This window comes from Labeo rohita, chromosome 14 (genome assembly GCF_022985175.1).
Source record: "Labeo rohita strain BAU-BD-2019 chromosome 14, IGBB_LRoh.1.0, whole genome shotgun sequence".
In the NCBI taxonomy this organism is placed as follows: domain Eukaryota; kingdom Metazoa; phylum Chordata; class Actinopteri; order Cypriniformes; family Cyprinidae; genus Labeo; species Labeo rohita.
In genome coordinates, this window is record NC_066882.1 from 21210869 (window position 1) to 21226521 (window position 15653).

Below are 15653 nucleotides of genomic sequence, written 5' to 3' on the forward strand. Positions count from 1 at the left end.
AGCTGCACCCAATGTAAAGACTGTTTTAAACAAAGTGCAGCGCATCCAGATTCTACGTCTAAATGCCGGGCCGGCTCCTGTGACACCAGCACCACACGCGTGCGCCATGATACTCTTGTGAACGCGCATCGAAGACTGTCATGGAAGAGAAGAAATTGATGAATAAAGTTATTTTTGTTTTCTTTGCGCACAAAAAGTATTCTTGTAGCTTCATAAAATTACGGTTGAACCACTGATGTCACATGGACTATTTTAACGACGTTCTTACTACGTCTCTGGGCCTTGAACATGGTAGTTGCATTGCTGTCTTAGCAGGGTCAGAAAGCTCTCAGATTCCATCAAAAATATCTTAATTTGTGTTCTGAAGATGAGTGAAGGACTTACAGGTTTGGAGGTACAGGTATTAATGAAAGAAATTGTCACTTTTTTGGTGAACTATTTCGTAATGGGAACTGACTTCAAACATTCACACACTATTTAAAAAAAAAAAGCGCCTCAGAAAAGTAGAATGAAATGCAAATGCAATGAAATTCAGACCTTTTAAGTGTGACTTACATGTCCAAACACCTTTTGGGGCCACTGTGTGTGTTACTCTGGTTAATAAGTCAAAGTCTGCAAACAGGAATTTCAAAAATGCCTGATGCAATAAAATAGCTCCTGAGTGAAATATAAGCAGGTGACGGCTGGGAACTTATCTCGGTTGTGTTTGTGGGTGTGACTGCACCACCTGCTGGTACCTTAGCAAACAGTCTGCTCTCCGCCTTCTCTTGGGGCTCGGCCTGTAGACGGAAGCATTGTTTACTTCAGTTGTTGCTATATGTGACATGACTCGTCCGGAAGGGCTGCGGAAATACGTTTCCTAATCTGGCCTGCGTACCTGATCCATCATCCGGCAGGTACACAGGGTTCATTCATCCTGTAGGCAAGTTCATTCATGTCTGCGCTTCTTGCTGATGTCATCCCCGGAATGCGCCCATATATGGTCCGTGTTCTTCAAAGCAGAACACGGTACATGACAAAGTTAACAATTCTGCTGTTTATGAGCATGTGAGTAATGAGCTATTATGTAGCAATAGCATTTACTCACCTCACAAGGACAGCTAAACCCCTCTACGGTGCTGCTTCCTTATGGATATTTTGTCTGAAGAAAAAATAATACAAAATAATGTATTATTAAAATAATACAAAGCTACTAACACTACAAAAATGTAAAGGACACCCCTGCCTGCAGCAACTTAAGGATCAGTGCCATGCTGAAGGAGTCAGCTGTGATAAGAGTTAAAGGTTAAGGGTTAATCCTTAATCTTACCTGGGTGGGATTTAGACCGTCATCTCTGTCAGAACATTTGAAAACATTCATTTTTATATTTGGGAAGTGGAATTAAGATTTTCTACTTAGATGTGAGCAAATATATAGAGTACTATTTGATTATACAGTAAACAAATTATAAGTGTGTAGTACACAACTACTAATATTACAAAATTTACCTTTTAATTAAATATGACTTATGGGAAAAAATAGTGTTGGATTTACTTTACTTACTTTTACTGTCAAATCAAAATAAGTTCATATTTAATGTCCATCTACTCAACTACCAGTGAAAAATTTTAAAACAGTAAGATTTTTTTTAAAAGAAGTCTCTTCTGCTCACCAAGCCTGCATTTATTTGATCCAGAATACGGCAAAAACAGTAATGTTGTGAAATACGTTTACTATTTAAAATAACTGCTTTCTATTTGAATATATATTAAAATGTAATTTATTCCTGTGATCAAAGCTACATTTTCAGCATTACTAGTCTAGTCTTCAGTGTCACATGATCCTTCAGAAATCATTATAATATGCTGATTTGCTGTTCATTTGCTGTTACTATTATTATCATCATCAGTATTTAAAACAGTTAAAGAGTACATTTTGTTTTCAGGATTCTTGGATGAATAGAAAGATCCAAAGATCAGCATTTTTATAAAATTAATACTTTAGAAATTATATAAATTAATAATTTTATTAAGCAAGGATGCTTTAAATGAATCAAAATAAAAAGTGACGATAAAGACATTTAAAATGTTACAAAATATTTATATTTTAGATGCTGTTTTCTGAACTTACTTTTAATCAAAGAAACCTGACAACATTTTACTCAGCTGTTTTCAATATAATAACAATAATAATAATAATAATAATAACAATAAATGTTTTTTTTTTATTAGCAAATCAGATTTTTTTTTAATTATTTCTGAAGGATCATGTGATTGGAGTAATGATGCTAAAAATTCAGCTTTGAAATCACAGGAATAAAATACATCTGAAAATATATTCAAATAGAAAATAGTTATTTTGAATAGTAAATATATTTCAACATTTTACTGTTTTTGCTGTACTTTGGATTAAATAAATGCAGGCTTGGTGAGCAGAAGAGACTTCTTTAAAAAAAATATTACAAATCTTACTGTTCAAAAACTTTTGACTGGAAGTGTATAGTAGATGTAAAATGAACTAAAATGAATGAGTTTTACCTGAAAGTTGATGAAGTCTTGAAGGGTTTATAGGCCTTACAGACAAACAAACAGATACATTTTTTGAAATGTCACCTACTGGAACTTGTACTTAAATTCATTTGCTTCTTTATATTTATATAAAATTATAGACCAGAGTGGAAGAACACTGACGTTCCTTGTTGAATTTCTCTGATTTATAATTCAGTAAATTCCTTTTCCTTTAATTCCAATTAAGCTGTCCTGTGGGACTTGGTCATATTCCAACTCTGGTTTTGAAAGGTAGCCAAGTCTTCAATTCTGAATTTTGCCCGACCCTGATTGACAGTCAGCCAGTCATTATGACACACAATCCTTCAGGAAGATAATGAATGGCCAGATGTTCGACATTAGTCCTTACATATTGTGAAATGGTATAAGTTGTTGCGTCTGTAAGTTCTCTGACTCATCGTGGAACTGCAAATAAGGACACGTGTTCATGGTAAAGATCATACTTGCTCCAAAACGCTCTTGTTTTAATTTCCACTCTACTCCCCTTGGCTGTCTGCTCAGAGGATCCTAAATGAAATCATGGGTAGGCTTGAATATCTTTGTGTTTTCAGCCAAACACCCCACAAACAGAGTCAAGGCCCTCTCCCCTACAAAGCTATCTGCCCACACATACACACATACACTTCCATCATCCTTTAATTACAGTATGATCAGACAGGTCAGGAAATCAAATTCAGTCATTTATGGGTGCGGCTGCAGTTTGGGAGTAGGGAGAAGACTTAACTGTTTGCCTGAATAAGTGGAAACATTTCCACAAAACGTCACAGCTGAGACCATGGTGGTCCATTATGTCACATGAGCCATGTTGAACACCCAAATAAAAGAAACACCCAGAATAGTTCACACCAGTCAAAACATTTGTCGCTTGCATCATTCAACCAACAGAATGATCTTGGAGTTTATGGAAATCAACAAAAAATGGCCACAATGTCTACTGAGGAAAGGATTTGTGTCTTTCCCTTACAAAAAACACATCACATTATACTCATTCACATCCAAAGAAAACATTAGGCAGACCTTGTCCACTAGATGTCGTCCTAAGATAAAACAACAGCCCAGCAGTGGCCCTAAACTCTAAGTGGGTCATCTTGTATTATGATGTGGCTAGCAAATGTGGTTCTCCCAAACTGGATGCCATGTGATTTACCAAAATGGAAACTCTTCTTTTACCTCTAGGCTTAATAATGTTGCACAAAATGTGACAAGGATATGTGGTAGGCATCATAGTTTTATTTGTGATCATATAATTATAGCAGTAATTACAGAAGGTACAGTTTTTAGCTTTACGGCTGCTGAAAGAAGTCATGTTGGAGCTAATGTTTGATAAAGAAAAAAAAAAAACACTGAGACTTGTATTTTGTAGACAGTTATCTTTAATGGGGTGTATCTATGTGTAAAAAATAGCAAATGGCAATCTTATGATGATAGAAAACATGTTTGTGATTTTAATACCCATGGTGGATCTTGTTCATCCACATTCTTTTCGTTTACCCAATGTACAGCATCTTCTTGCACGTCCCAGTGCACATCAATGGCGTTGCACAATTACATCATATTATATATTTGATAAATGTCACTTAGAAGTGAAAACAGCAACACATTATTGCAGTAAAATAAATCATTTCAGAAACATATAAGTGTTATTGCAAGATAAGGCCTACCATTGCACAAGCTTGGACTATACCAGGAAAGTTAAGAACTTGTACAAATATATATCAGACAATGACAGCCATGATATGTCATATGTCAGAAAAACAGAAAAGGAAAGCAAAGCTTTTTTCGGTCTTTTTGAATGTTGTCTTTCACATGTTTAAATGTTTAAATGAAATGAGCAGAAGCTATTGTTTCAATCTTCATTCTATAACTGAGAAACTACAACTCTTGACTAGACATTTAAAATGCTGCTGACCAGAATGGATTTTAAATGTAAACAGACCACCTGTATCCACTGCTGTTCACGCTCTTCTTCCACCTGAAGGAGGCATGCTTGATGGCTTGTGGTAGCAGTCTGAAGGGGTTGAATTTGGGCTTGCGTTCATTCCAGTTGGGATGTAATACATGCTCTCTAGATAGCTTTGATCCAGGGATGAATGACTTTTTGGTTCATTTTTTGGCATCTGGCTTGCAGGGCTTCCATACCTTAAGGAAGTCTGGTGAAGTGTCGTGGGGACGGGAGGTGGCTCCGCATGGCGAACTTGCTGGGCACTACCTGAGATCGCTGGGTAAGATGGCACTGCATAAGGCAGGTACTGTGGTGCGTACAACCCAGGATTGTGTAAAGAGGAGTAGGGTGGTGCAGCTGGTGGATACAGCCCAGAATGGGACATTGCCTGCTGCGGTATGAGAACTTCCACATACTGGCCCAATTCAGGATCGAATAGCATTTTTCTGAGTGGTTGCATTGGTACCTCAATGTAGAAGTATTTACCAGTCTCAGGATCGAGAAGGACACGACGAGGACCTTGGCCACAGCTGATCCCACTTGCATTTTCTGGATACAATACACCAGCTCCACCTGGACCTTCATTTGCATAATCATGGCTAAAAGATGGTGGCAAGTCTTGGGGATTAAACAACTGAGGCCTGGGATCCAGAGCTGAATGAGCATACTCATGATAGGGAGCAGGACCTGCTGCTTGAGGTGAAGGGTGATTGGCTGGGCGTCTATCCGTGTGCAACCCAGAATTTGGTGGTTGATCATCACCATAGGATTGTGAGCTTGAAGCAGGGCAAGCTCGAGGGTTGTGTAGAGGCTGAATCAAAGCTGAGGCGTGGGGTACTGTGGTATTAGAGACTGGTAGACCATCTGGTCTGCACTGATGAGGACGAACTTGAGCTTGCGGAGGAGCTCCGGGACAAGAAAGAACTTGGCCTGGAGACCGAGAGGCAGCTGGTACCCGTTCCTGGGGACTCTGGTGAGGATGTCCTGGGTGTGAATGAGAACTTGGTGTGCAGGAGCAAGATTGCTTGGTGGTTGGATGAAACCTGCATGACCTATGTGGGGGTAAGTCTGAGAGTCGTAGCGGGCTGAAACTCTCTCGCTCGTCATAGCTAGGAGGATCATCTGAAGCGTAGAAGAGATAGTCATCTGTGTGAAAACGATTATTAGATGATGCTCTTGTCATAGATGGTGTGTGGCCAAAGGTTTGTGGTCCTGATGTGTTAAAAGCAGAAGAACTTTCTAGCATTGACTGGTCTTGGCTGAATGATGGGGTCTGCTGCTGGCAAGTGCTGGTTGTTTGCAAGAAAGCAGAAGACTGCTCTTGATCCAGAGTGGTCAGTGTCTTTGTGGTGGATTTTTGCACAACACTTGGAGTTGTCGTGACTGGGATGGATGGCGGTTTGTAGCTTGATACGGCTGACACAGCCAGTCTTTTTGTTTCTCTTGATGAAGTCTCGTTTGGTTGATCTTTGTGTATCACTGTTGGTGTTTCATTTTTCTTTAATTCACTACTTAACATGGTTTGCTGTTTAGTAACAGATAATGCTTGAGTATCTGCTTTTGATGGGTCACTTGGCACTGACTTAATTTCTGCAAATGACTGTTTATAGCTGGGTTTTGGTGGTACAAATGGCTTCAGTCTATCAGTGGATATTGACCTCACTTGTATGGGTAACTCAATCTCTTTTGATGCATTCACTGTTGTGGGATTATTCTTTGTTCCACTTGAAAAAGACCTCACCTCTGGCTTGCCAGATGTTGCTAAATAAGTTGGAACTTGTGTCATAGTTGTGGTGGCAGTTATTTTCTTGTTTTCTTGTTCCTTTGTTAAAGATTCTTCTGTTAGTGTTCGCTTGGGACTCTCAGGTGGTTGAGATGTTCTTAACGAATTGTTGACAAGAGCTGTTGGATTGCAAGGCAATGATGTATTTTCTGCTTTTGCTTGTGCTTCACTTGAATTACTTTCTGATAAACAGGCCTGTACAGGTACCTCAATCCTGTTGACATGTTTAGCTGTAGCACTTGCACCTTCGGTAAGAACATCACAAACTCCAATGTCAGCCTGCATCCCTTTTTCTTTCAGTAGCATGGAAACAGAGTGGCTACCGCTTGCAGCTTTCGTTTGAGTAGAGTCAAGGATTGTAGGGGCAACAGTCTTGGATGTGCATTCTGGTAGGACCACCAATGCAGAAACTTCTCGCTCCTTACTAGGGGGTCTAGGGGGCATCTTAGAACTCTGATTAGAATGAACACAAGATCTCTTAGTGATACTTTCCGATTCAGGTAATCCATCCATAGTTGTAGAGTGAGAATATGGCACTTTTTGTTGTGACTCAGTCTTTGGCGAAGACACTTTAGATGTTATTTCAGTGATGTCAGGATCTCTTCTTGTCTCTGTGCACACAAATGGTTGAGTTATTTTTGATATGTCAACAGGCTGTTTTTCACTGTGACAGTGGATTGCTTTGCTGCCTGATGTTTGTTTGTCCTTCCAACTGATGGCTTTGCATTCAATCTGCAAGGCTGGAGGAGTTTGTGGCGGCTTCTCTCTTTTCTCTTGAATGACTGTGTCTTCTGCAGTAGAGGTTGAATTTGATGCTTTGAAAGACAGGTTGTATGTGTTCTTCACTAACTTCCTCACATCCCTGACTTTATGTATAACAGATTTTTTGTTGCTGTCATCATCATCTTCTGTTTCTATAGCTTTAGTAGATTTGGTGTTTATATCTTCTGCAGCTTTCTCCGTTGATTGAGATTCAGACGTCTTTCTGGACTGTTCCAAGTCAGGGGACAGAGACACTTTCAGAGAAGATGTCTTTTTTCCTTTGATAGAAGAAGGTTTCAAAGTTATTTCTGGGGTTTTTGACATGAATACGCTCTTTCCTGCCAGCTGTTCCTGGTTTTCCGGTGTCATCTGGCGCTTTTTTATGTCTCTGTTTGTCATTCTGCTCTGCACGCTTGTTGCTGGTGTAGCAACAGCAGGACTTGTGTTACTGATACTGGCATTTGCTGAGTCACTATTGTACTTCGGTTCAAGGTTGGTACCTCCTCCCTCTTTCCCATCACTCTTGCTGTTTTGTATTTTGTCACCAATTTGAGGAGGGGCCACTATAGGCTTTGTTTCTTGCCTTGTAATGTTGCTAGCTACCTGTGCTTCCCCAGTGTTAAAGAATGCAGGTCTTAAGAATGGTTTTGGAGGAACCTTTGGAGCACACTTCTTCACTTGACGATGTGAAATTCTTTCCTCTCCGACAGCAAAATCTTCAGATGAAATAGTACATTCAGAATGCTGGCTAGAGCTTAAACTATGTTTTTCCACGATACTTGGTACTCCATCAAAACAGCTGGGGCTGACATCAGGATGTTTGTTTTTATCTCCAGATGGACTTGGGCCTGTACTTTTTGGTGTCTCTTTCTGCACATCCTGCATTTTCTTTGACAGCACGCTCTTGATAATGCAAGACGCCATTTGTGTCTTAGGGGAGCCATCGTCTAAAGACACAGACTTTTGCAAGGTCTTTTTCCTGTCATTTTGTGGTGAATCCGGCACCTCCTTGGAAACTTCCTCTTGCACAGAAGCTGGTGTGCTATGTTGACGAATAAGTGTGTCTTTAGAGCGTCTATATATGGAGGGTGAATTCAAAATATTTTCAGTGTTTCCTTTATGTTTTGATTCATCCGTGTTCCGCCTTAACAGCTGGATTTGCCTTTTAGGAACTGTCCTCTTTCCTCTACTGGACTCTTCCTTGCTCTCTAATGCAACGTCCACACACTCAAAACTCCCCATTTCAAAGCGTTTGTTTGGGTCCAGGCCGTCACGAGGTAGAAAAGACGAACCATCATTTTCATGTAACGCTGAGCCACGTAAGTCTGCATAGGTCATCCATGCAACAGCACCAGGGCTGTCTATGGTCGATGGCTGTGAAACATTTGTAGATGACCTGTGGCTTGAATTGTACACATCCAAATAATCCACCTGAGGACTAGATAAGCTTCTGAAGGCCAGATCTGTAAACCACTTTACTTCATTGTCTGCTTCATCAAATTCACTTCCCATGCTGGAGGTCTCACCAGTACATTCAGAAGGAAGAAAGCCTGCACTGCTGTATTTACCCTGGGCAGCTGACTGGAGCCTCCTGGCACCACCCTTGTTCTCTTGTTGTGAGCCCTGAGCTCTGAGATGACTCTGTTGCTGCAGAGTTGTTGGGTGCGACTCAAAATAACAGCGAGCTGGAATTCCCGACTTTGGGTCTCGACTTGAGAGAGCTGGGCTGTGGCCTGCAGGCCCTTTTCTATTCCTGGCACTGAATGACAGCTCAACCTGTTCCCCTCTGTAACTACTCTCTTTCATAGTCTCCTCCCCCTCTCCCTCCTTCTTTCCACTCTCCTGCTTTTTCCTGCATGGCTGCCTGTCAAATTCACCACCATTGTTCCTACTGATAACCCCTGGGTTTTCTCTTAATGCTACAGGCACTTGACAAAGCCTCTTGTCACACTTTGGAGAATCATTTTTCAACATTTCTGTTCCCTTGTTGCTGTCAAAAACCTCAACATGGCATTGTTTCTTCTCTACAGATGCAGCCCATGGACTCGGGGAGCTTGGTGTTCCATTTAAATCAGTTGTGTTGTCAGTAACAATTTCTTGATTTTTTTCCATTTTCAACATGGATGATCCAGAAGCTGAGGGTTTAGAGGTTGAATGTTGCATTTGACTACGAACTGGTGGTCCAGTGCCTTTACATTCATTTGGGACTGATGCAATGCTTTTGAGGGTCTTTGTGTCAGCAAGGTCATCAAAATGGTCTACTGGGTTAGAGAATGGATGATTAACTCCGTCACAGATTGTGGATACAGTCTGATTTCCTGCCTTTTCAAGAGTGATGGAAGGCTCAGGTTGGAGATCAGAGGATAGTGATGTATGTTTGGTATGGTCTGATGCAGCTGATGAAGGCCTTGATCTTCTCTCTGGTGTTGACAAAAAGTTCCTTGAGCTAACTGAGACAGTGGTGTCATTTCCAAAAAGATAGCTGGAAGTTTCCAAAGAGTTATCACAGACATTTGTCTCTACTGTAGGTGATTGTGCTAAACCTTCGGTTGGTGTAACGTTATATGTGATGCCAGGAGATTTTGAATTTTGTGGCATAACACTATATGATATTGATTTGATTTCAGGTGAGTAGGTGACTGATCTCAATTCCAGTGAAGGGGCTGGGGAATTGAGCTCTGGTGTAAGGTAATTTTCTCTGCTGTTTGGAGTGGAGGTAATACTCCTTAATGCAGGCGTGGAATCTCTACTGCATGTCGGTGTTGCTGTGTAATCAGTTCCTGTGATGTCAAGGGAGGATGGTAGGTCATCAGGCTTCACTGAAACAAACATTCTCTTATTTGTAGGAGATGGGCTGATGGTATAACCCATCGGTGTGTGAAATAGTTCAGGTTCTGGTGAGTGAGCTGCAAAGGATTGATCAGAAAAGGAGTGGATATCACTGTGTCCGCAGGGGGAGGATGTTGAGGCTTCAGGTTCAGTTGAATAAACCCCTCTCTCATTTATAGGTGATGAACTGATGTTGTAACATGGAGATGAGTGAATGATTACTGGCTCTGAGTGATCAGGAGAGGAGCAGATATCACTGTAATCAATCCTTGTGACTACAGGGAAGGATGGTGAGTCTTCTGGTTCAGTTAAAGAAACTCTTCTCTCATTTGTAGGTGATGGGCTGATGGTGTAACCCATAGGAGAGTGAATCATTACTTGTTCTGGTGAGTGAGCAGGTGCTGGGTGATGAGGAGAAGAGCAGGTTTCGTTTATCTCAGGTGATACAGGGGAGGATGGTGAGTCTTCAGGTTGAACTGAAGAAACTATTTTCTCACAGGTAGGTGATGGGCTGATGGTGTAACCCATTGGAGAGTGAATCATTACTTGTTCTGGTGAGTGAGCAAGTGCTGAGTGATGAGGTGAAGAGCAGGTTTCGTTCATCTCAGGTGATACAGGGGAGGATGGTGAGTTCTCAGGTTGAACTGAAGAAGGTATTTTCTCATATGTAGGTGATGGGCTGATGGTGTAACCCACAGGGGAGTAAATCAGTACTTGTTCTGGTGAGTGAGCAGGTGCTGGGTGATTACGAGAAGAGCAGGTTTCATTGATTTCAGGTGATACAGCGGAGGATGGTGAGTCTTCAGGTTCAACAGAAGAAACTATTCTCTCATTTGTAGGTGATGGGCTGATGGTGTAACCCATTGGAGAGTGAATCATTACTTGTTCTGGTGAGTGAGCAAGTGCTGAGTGATGAGGTGAAGAGCAGGTGTCGTTTATCTCAGGTGATACAGGGGAGGATGGTGATTCTTCAGGTTGAACTGAAGAAGGTATTTTATCATATGTAGGTGATGGGCTGATGGTGTAACCCACAGGGGAGTAAATCAGTACTGGTTCTGGTGAGTGAGCAGGTGCTGAGTGATCAGGAGAAGAGCAGGTTTCATTGATCTCAGGTGACACAGTGAAGGATGGTGAGTCTTCAGGTTGAACTGAAGAAGGTATTTTCTCATATGTAGGTGATGGGCTGATGGTGTAACCCACAGGGGAGTAAATCAGTACTTGTTCTGGTGAGTGAGCAGGTGCTGAGTGATTATGAGAAGAGCAGGTTTCATTGATTTCAGATGATACAGGGGAGAATGGTGAGTCTTCAGGTTCAACAGAAGAAACTATTCTCTCATTTGTAGGTGATGGGCTGATGGAGTAACCCACAGGGGAGTGAATCAATACTGGTTCTTGTGAGTAAGCAGGTGCTGAGTGATCAGGAGAAGAGCAGGTTTCATTGATCTCAGGTGATTCCAGTTCTTCTCTACCATCTATGGATGAATATACCGGTCCTCTTGTCTCAGTACAAATGGCAGACACAGCTAGGGAATCTATTTTCACATTATCACTGGTAGGAAGTGTAGAAACAGATAAAGTAGCATCATAAGTGTCCTCCAAGTCTGGAGTCTCCGATGTATTCCTTATTTGAGTTGGACACAAATTCAGCAGCTCAGGTGAAGATCTACCTATGGATGCAGGTGTGGAGGTAGTTTCCCTGCTTACAGGGGAGGTGGGGGTTAATCTGGCCTCTTGCACGACACTGGGTATGGGTAGAAAATGAATATCTCTGTTTGAAGGGGAAGTAGACATTTCTTGCATAGGGCTGCAATCTGTTGGAGAAGGGTTTGAAAGTTCTGATGCAGAGCCACTGTTACCCATCCCTTGCACAAAGAGATTGTTTTGCTCTCGAGAACTATGACAGTTCATACTCTCTTCATTCTCAGAAGACACTACATTATTTTGTTCAAGTGGAGATGCTCCCAAGGATTCACAGTCTGACTCAAATATTTGTTTATTCAAAAATGGGCTTGTACTTGTAAGTTGAGGTGTTGTAATAATTCCTTGCTCCAAAACAGAAGGTTCTTTCTCCTCCGAAGGGCAGGATGTAGGATTAGAAGGTTCTTTTGCTGGATTAATCAGGGTGGTAGCTGGTGTTGGATTCACATACTGTGGTTCAGATGCATTTGTGATTCCCGTTTCATTTACTGGAGCAGTGTTTAGTGACACTTGGGGTTCTGCCCAGTTATCTGTATGTGAAAGGTCATTACCATTGACTTTGGATACAGGTGGTATGCGGTCTAGAGGGTTAAGTCCATTCTTGGAATCAGACAAGATGGTTGATTTAACTGGTGGTGAATGTGATTCCCTCGTCTCAGATGTGGAAAAATCCTGTATATTTTCTGGAGAAGGTGTATTGTAAGTGACTTCAGCGTTGTCGCTCAAGTCAGATCCATTGGCAGTGTGATAAGATCCTAAAGAGTCATTGGCATCATCTACTGAAAAAGACGGATCCACTTCCCTCCTGACAAATGTGGCAGAGGCTGGGCTACTGGAAAGTGATGGGGATTCGCCATCATCCCCAAAAATGTCACACAGGCAGGTTGTTTCAGATATGGCATTACGATGGCTGGGGATCGAAGTGATGTCAAAGATCTCCACACGATTTGGCCCTTCACGACTTTGCAGGTTGAACGTGTGTGGAGCACTGCGAAGAAACGAGTAGCTGTCACCCTCTAGAACCCAGCGCTCCATTTCTTCACTTCAGATACCAAAGACATTGGGTTGTGACACATGAGCCTTTTATAAATGCCTGAACTGGTCATTCATCACTTGTTGAATGCTGTCAGACCTAAAACATCAAAAGAAACAATCATGAAGATTTCTATAGAAAATGTTTTCTTGTAGATTTATACAAAGATTCTAAAAGCAACAGTCTATCAGAAATTATAGGAACTTTAAACAAATGTGTCTCTTCCATACAAAATACAGTTTGATTATACAAAATCATGCTTGGTAATACTAAACAGGATTACTTATAAGATTAGTATAGGATTACTCTTATGACTACTGACAGACATAAATCAATGCAAACTTACTGATGCAAAAATACATACAGTAACTTTACCGGTGTGAAACATGTTACAACATAGAAGCAGAAATCAAAGTTCACATAAAAGTCATCAGATGTGATACTTGCCTTTTTCTGCTGTTTTCCATGTGGCCAGTTTGAATGAAACAGCCCCTCCAGAGAACATTCACAGGGGACAGTTATGCACTGTACCATGAGCTGTGAATGAGGCTCCAACTGGGGGGTCCAGGTTTCCTGTGAGTGCCAAACTGACCCTTCATCGCAACAGGCCACTCAGTGCACAGATATGTCCAGCCCCTCACGCTAAGTCCAAAAAAAAAAGCTACGACTCCTGTATCGTTAGCCCTGTCTGAGCTCACAGAGCCTGACTATTTCAAATATTAATTGACACCACTTTTTTTTTTTTTTAAAAAAAGAGACACAAGCATGCACAAAAAAAGGACAAGATGAACCTGACCTGAAGCTTTTTTAATCATGCTTGGACATAGGTGCATGTCTCTACCAAGCTTAATAGGGTGTTACAGCTAGGAGCAGGTGCTGCGATAGGATAGACGGAGTCTGTGAATGGAATCTGACACACTAGGCCAAGACAGTCATAGGGGCTCACTAATTTTAGACCTCTTCTATCAGGGGAAACTTTGCTTTGAGAGGCTGCCTAGAGACGATAGAGGACACAAAATAGCAGCTTTACAAAGCACACACCAACTGAACTATAGTATTAGATTGCAACATCCAGCTCTTGAAAACTCTTCCTTTTACCTAAAGAGTCTGTAAATGAGGACTGCAGCATAAGTAATTCATCCTGAAAAAATAATTCTTTGCTTTGAGCTTAAATATGCTGACAATTTAAAAAATGCATTCAAAATATATATGATTTAACCTAATAACCACTTGAACTTGCCATAAGCTATCTTCTTTCCACATTTTATTGCCTTTTGTTCAGTGCCTCAAAGTATTTTTATTTCATGTGGTTACAGACTAGTCCAATGTCTTATAGGGAAAGAATGCTGAGCACTTCTGCGATGCGGGGATTTAGTGTTCACACCACACTACTGACTGAAATCCAAAAGCACAGCAGCTTGACAATACCAAGAATAGGTCTTTGATCAGCTCTTGGACAGTCAAAACAGAATTCTAAATAACCATGAATTAAAGCTACTGTAGAGACTTGCATTCTCATGGAGCCATCTGACACGTAATACCTGAAAGGCTGTGTGCTTTTAAAGAACAGAAGCAAGATTAATTGCACAGAAGCCAGCACAAAAACATCAAATAAAAACACCTATCTGTGTCATTTGTCTCACTGTTATCTAGCACACTGTACATAAATATGCTTGCAGAAATCCCCTTGCAGAAACATGACACATTTCTATCTTGAGCTCAGTGTATTTAGATATTCTATTTTTTGACAAATATGCAGTGGGCAGAAACTGGCCTACAAATAAAACAGGCTTAGGAGGTCACTTGACAATTTGTATACAAAACACCACGTAACCTTTTAGATGCTGACTTCATGATATATTACAGATATGAAGCGCAGGAAGATCTGATTTTGTCCTTGTTTGGAGATAACTAACTGAAAAATAAATTGCTTTCTTCAGTTAAAAAGAAATTAAGGATTTTGAGGAAAACTTTCCAGGATTTTTCTCCATATAGTGGACTTCAATGGGGATCAACATCCAAAGGTCCAAATTGCAGTTTGCAGCTTCAAAGGGATCTACATGAATGTGCAAAGACTCAAGGGAGTCAAACGCCCTTTTACAAAAAAAAAAAAGGTAAAACAGTGATGTCAGATGATTTTGAAGTTGGAGGAGAAAATGAGAGTTTTTTTGCACTACCCTACCTTTTTGAACACAGACAAAGAAATAACCACGTGTAACCTTTCCAACGTGATTTTGTAAAGCGTGAAGTTGTGTACGCACATTGCAGAGTTAGTGCAAGACAGGCATTTGAGTTTAAAAAATATATACATTTTAATTATTTTTTATTTTTGAGAAAATGACAATTTTGTTTCACTAGATAAGACACTTATTCCTTGGCTGGGATCGTGTAGAGCCCTTAGAAAACTGCAGTTTGGACCTTCAACCCATTGGCCACCATTGAAGTCCACTATATGGAGAAAAATCCTGGAATGTTTCCTCAAAAACCTTAATTTCTTTTTCAACTGAAGAAAGAAAGACATGAACATCTTGGATGATATGGGGTGAGTACATTACCTGTAAATTTTTGCTCTGGAAGTGAACTTCTCCTTTAAATCGGCAAGGTAATGAACTGAATCTAATTGGTGTACTAATTAAGTAATCATGGTTGGTAACTAGTGGTGACAAAACAGAGAAAGAAAGGAATACAATGAAAATGAAAATCAGGAAATGTTAAACGGTTACTCCACCCCAAATAAAAATTTTGTCATTGATCACTTACCCGCTTTGTTCGTCTTTGGAACACAATTTAAGATATTTTGGTTGAAAACCGGGAGGCTTTTGACTGTCCCATTGACTGCAAGGTAAATACCACTGTCAAGATCCAGAAAAGTATGAAAGACATGGTCCAAAATTTATTCAACAATTCGTCCCCTCTGTGTCAGCGTAGCACCATTTTGGAGAGTATCCGCTGGACGCAAACTGCGTACGCCGCTCTGTGTCAGCCGCACTACACAGATACGTTTTCTTCATATATTTACACATTGATTTTAACGAAAACAGTGTATCCGGCGTACACAG

At 40.7% G+C, this 15653-nt stretch overlaps 1 protein-coding gene across 1 annotated transcript; it reads right to left on the bottom strand.

Annotated features, from left to right (window-relative positions):
• Positions 1-3796: 3796 nt before the first annotated feature.
• Positions 3797-15018, bottom strand: si:ch73-43g23.1 (mucin-4). The gene is made up of 2 exons (XM_051127854.1): positions 13042-15018; positions 3797-12693 (listed from the first exon to the last, which is right to left on the bottom strand). The coding sequence occupies exon 2, from the start codon at positions 12594-12596 to the stop codon at positions 4503-4505; it is 8094 nt and encodes a 2697-aa protein (XP_050983811.1). The 5' UTR covers positions 12597-12693; positions 13042-15018; the 3' UTR covers positions 3797-4502.
• Positions 15019-15653: the final 635 nt, after the last annotated feature.

Bases quoted from the DNA above. Each gene is read 5' to 3' on its own strand.
- si:ch73-43g23.1 (XM_051127854.1), bottom strand. From the start codon at position 12,596: ATGGAGCGCTGGGTTCTAGAGGGTGACAGCTACTCGTTTCTTCGCAGT.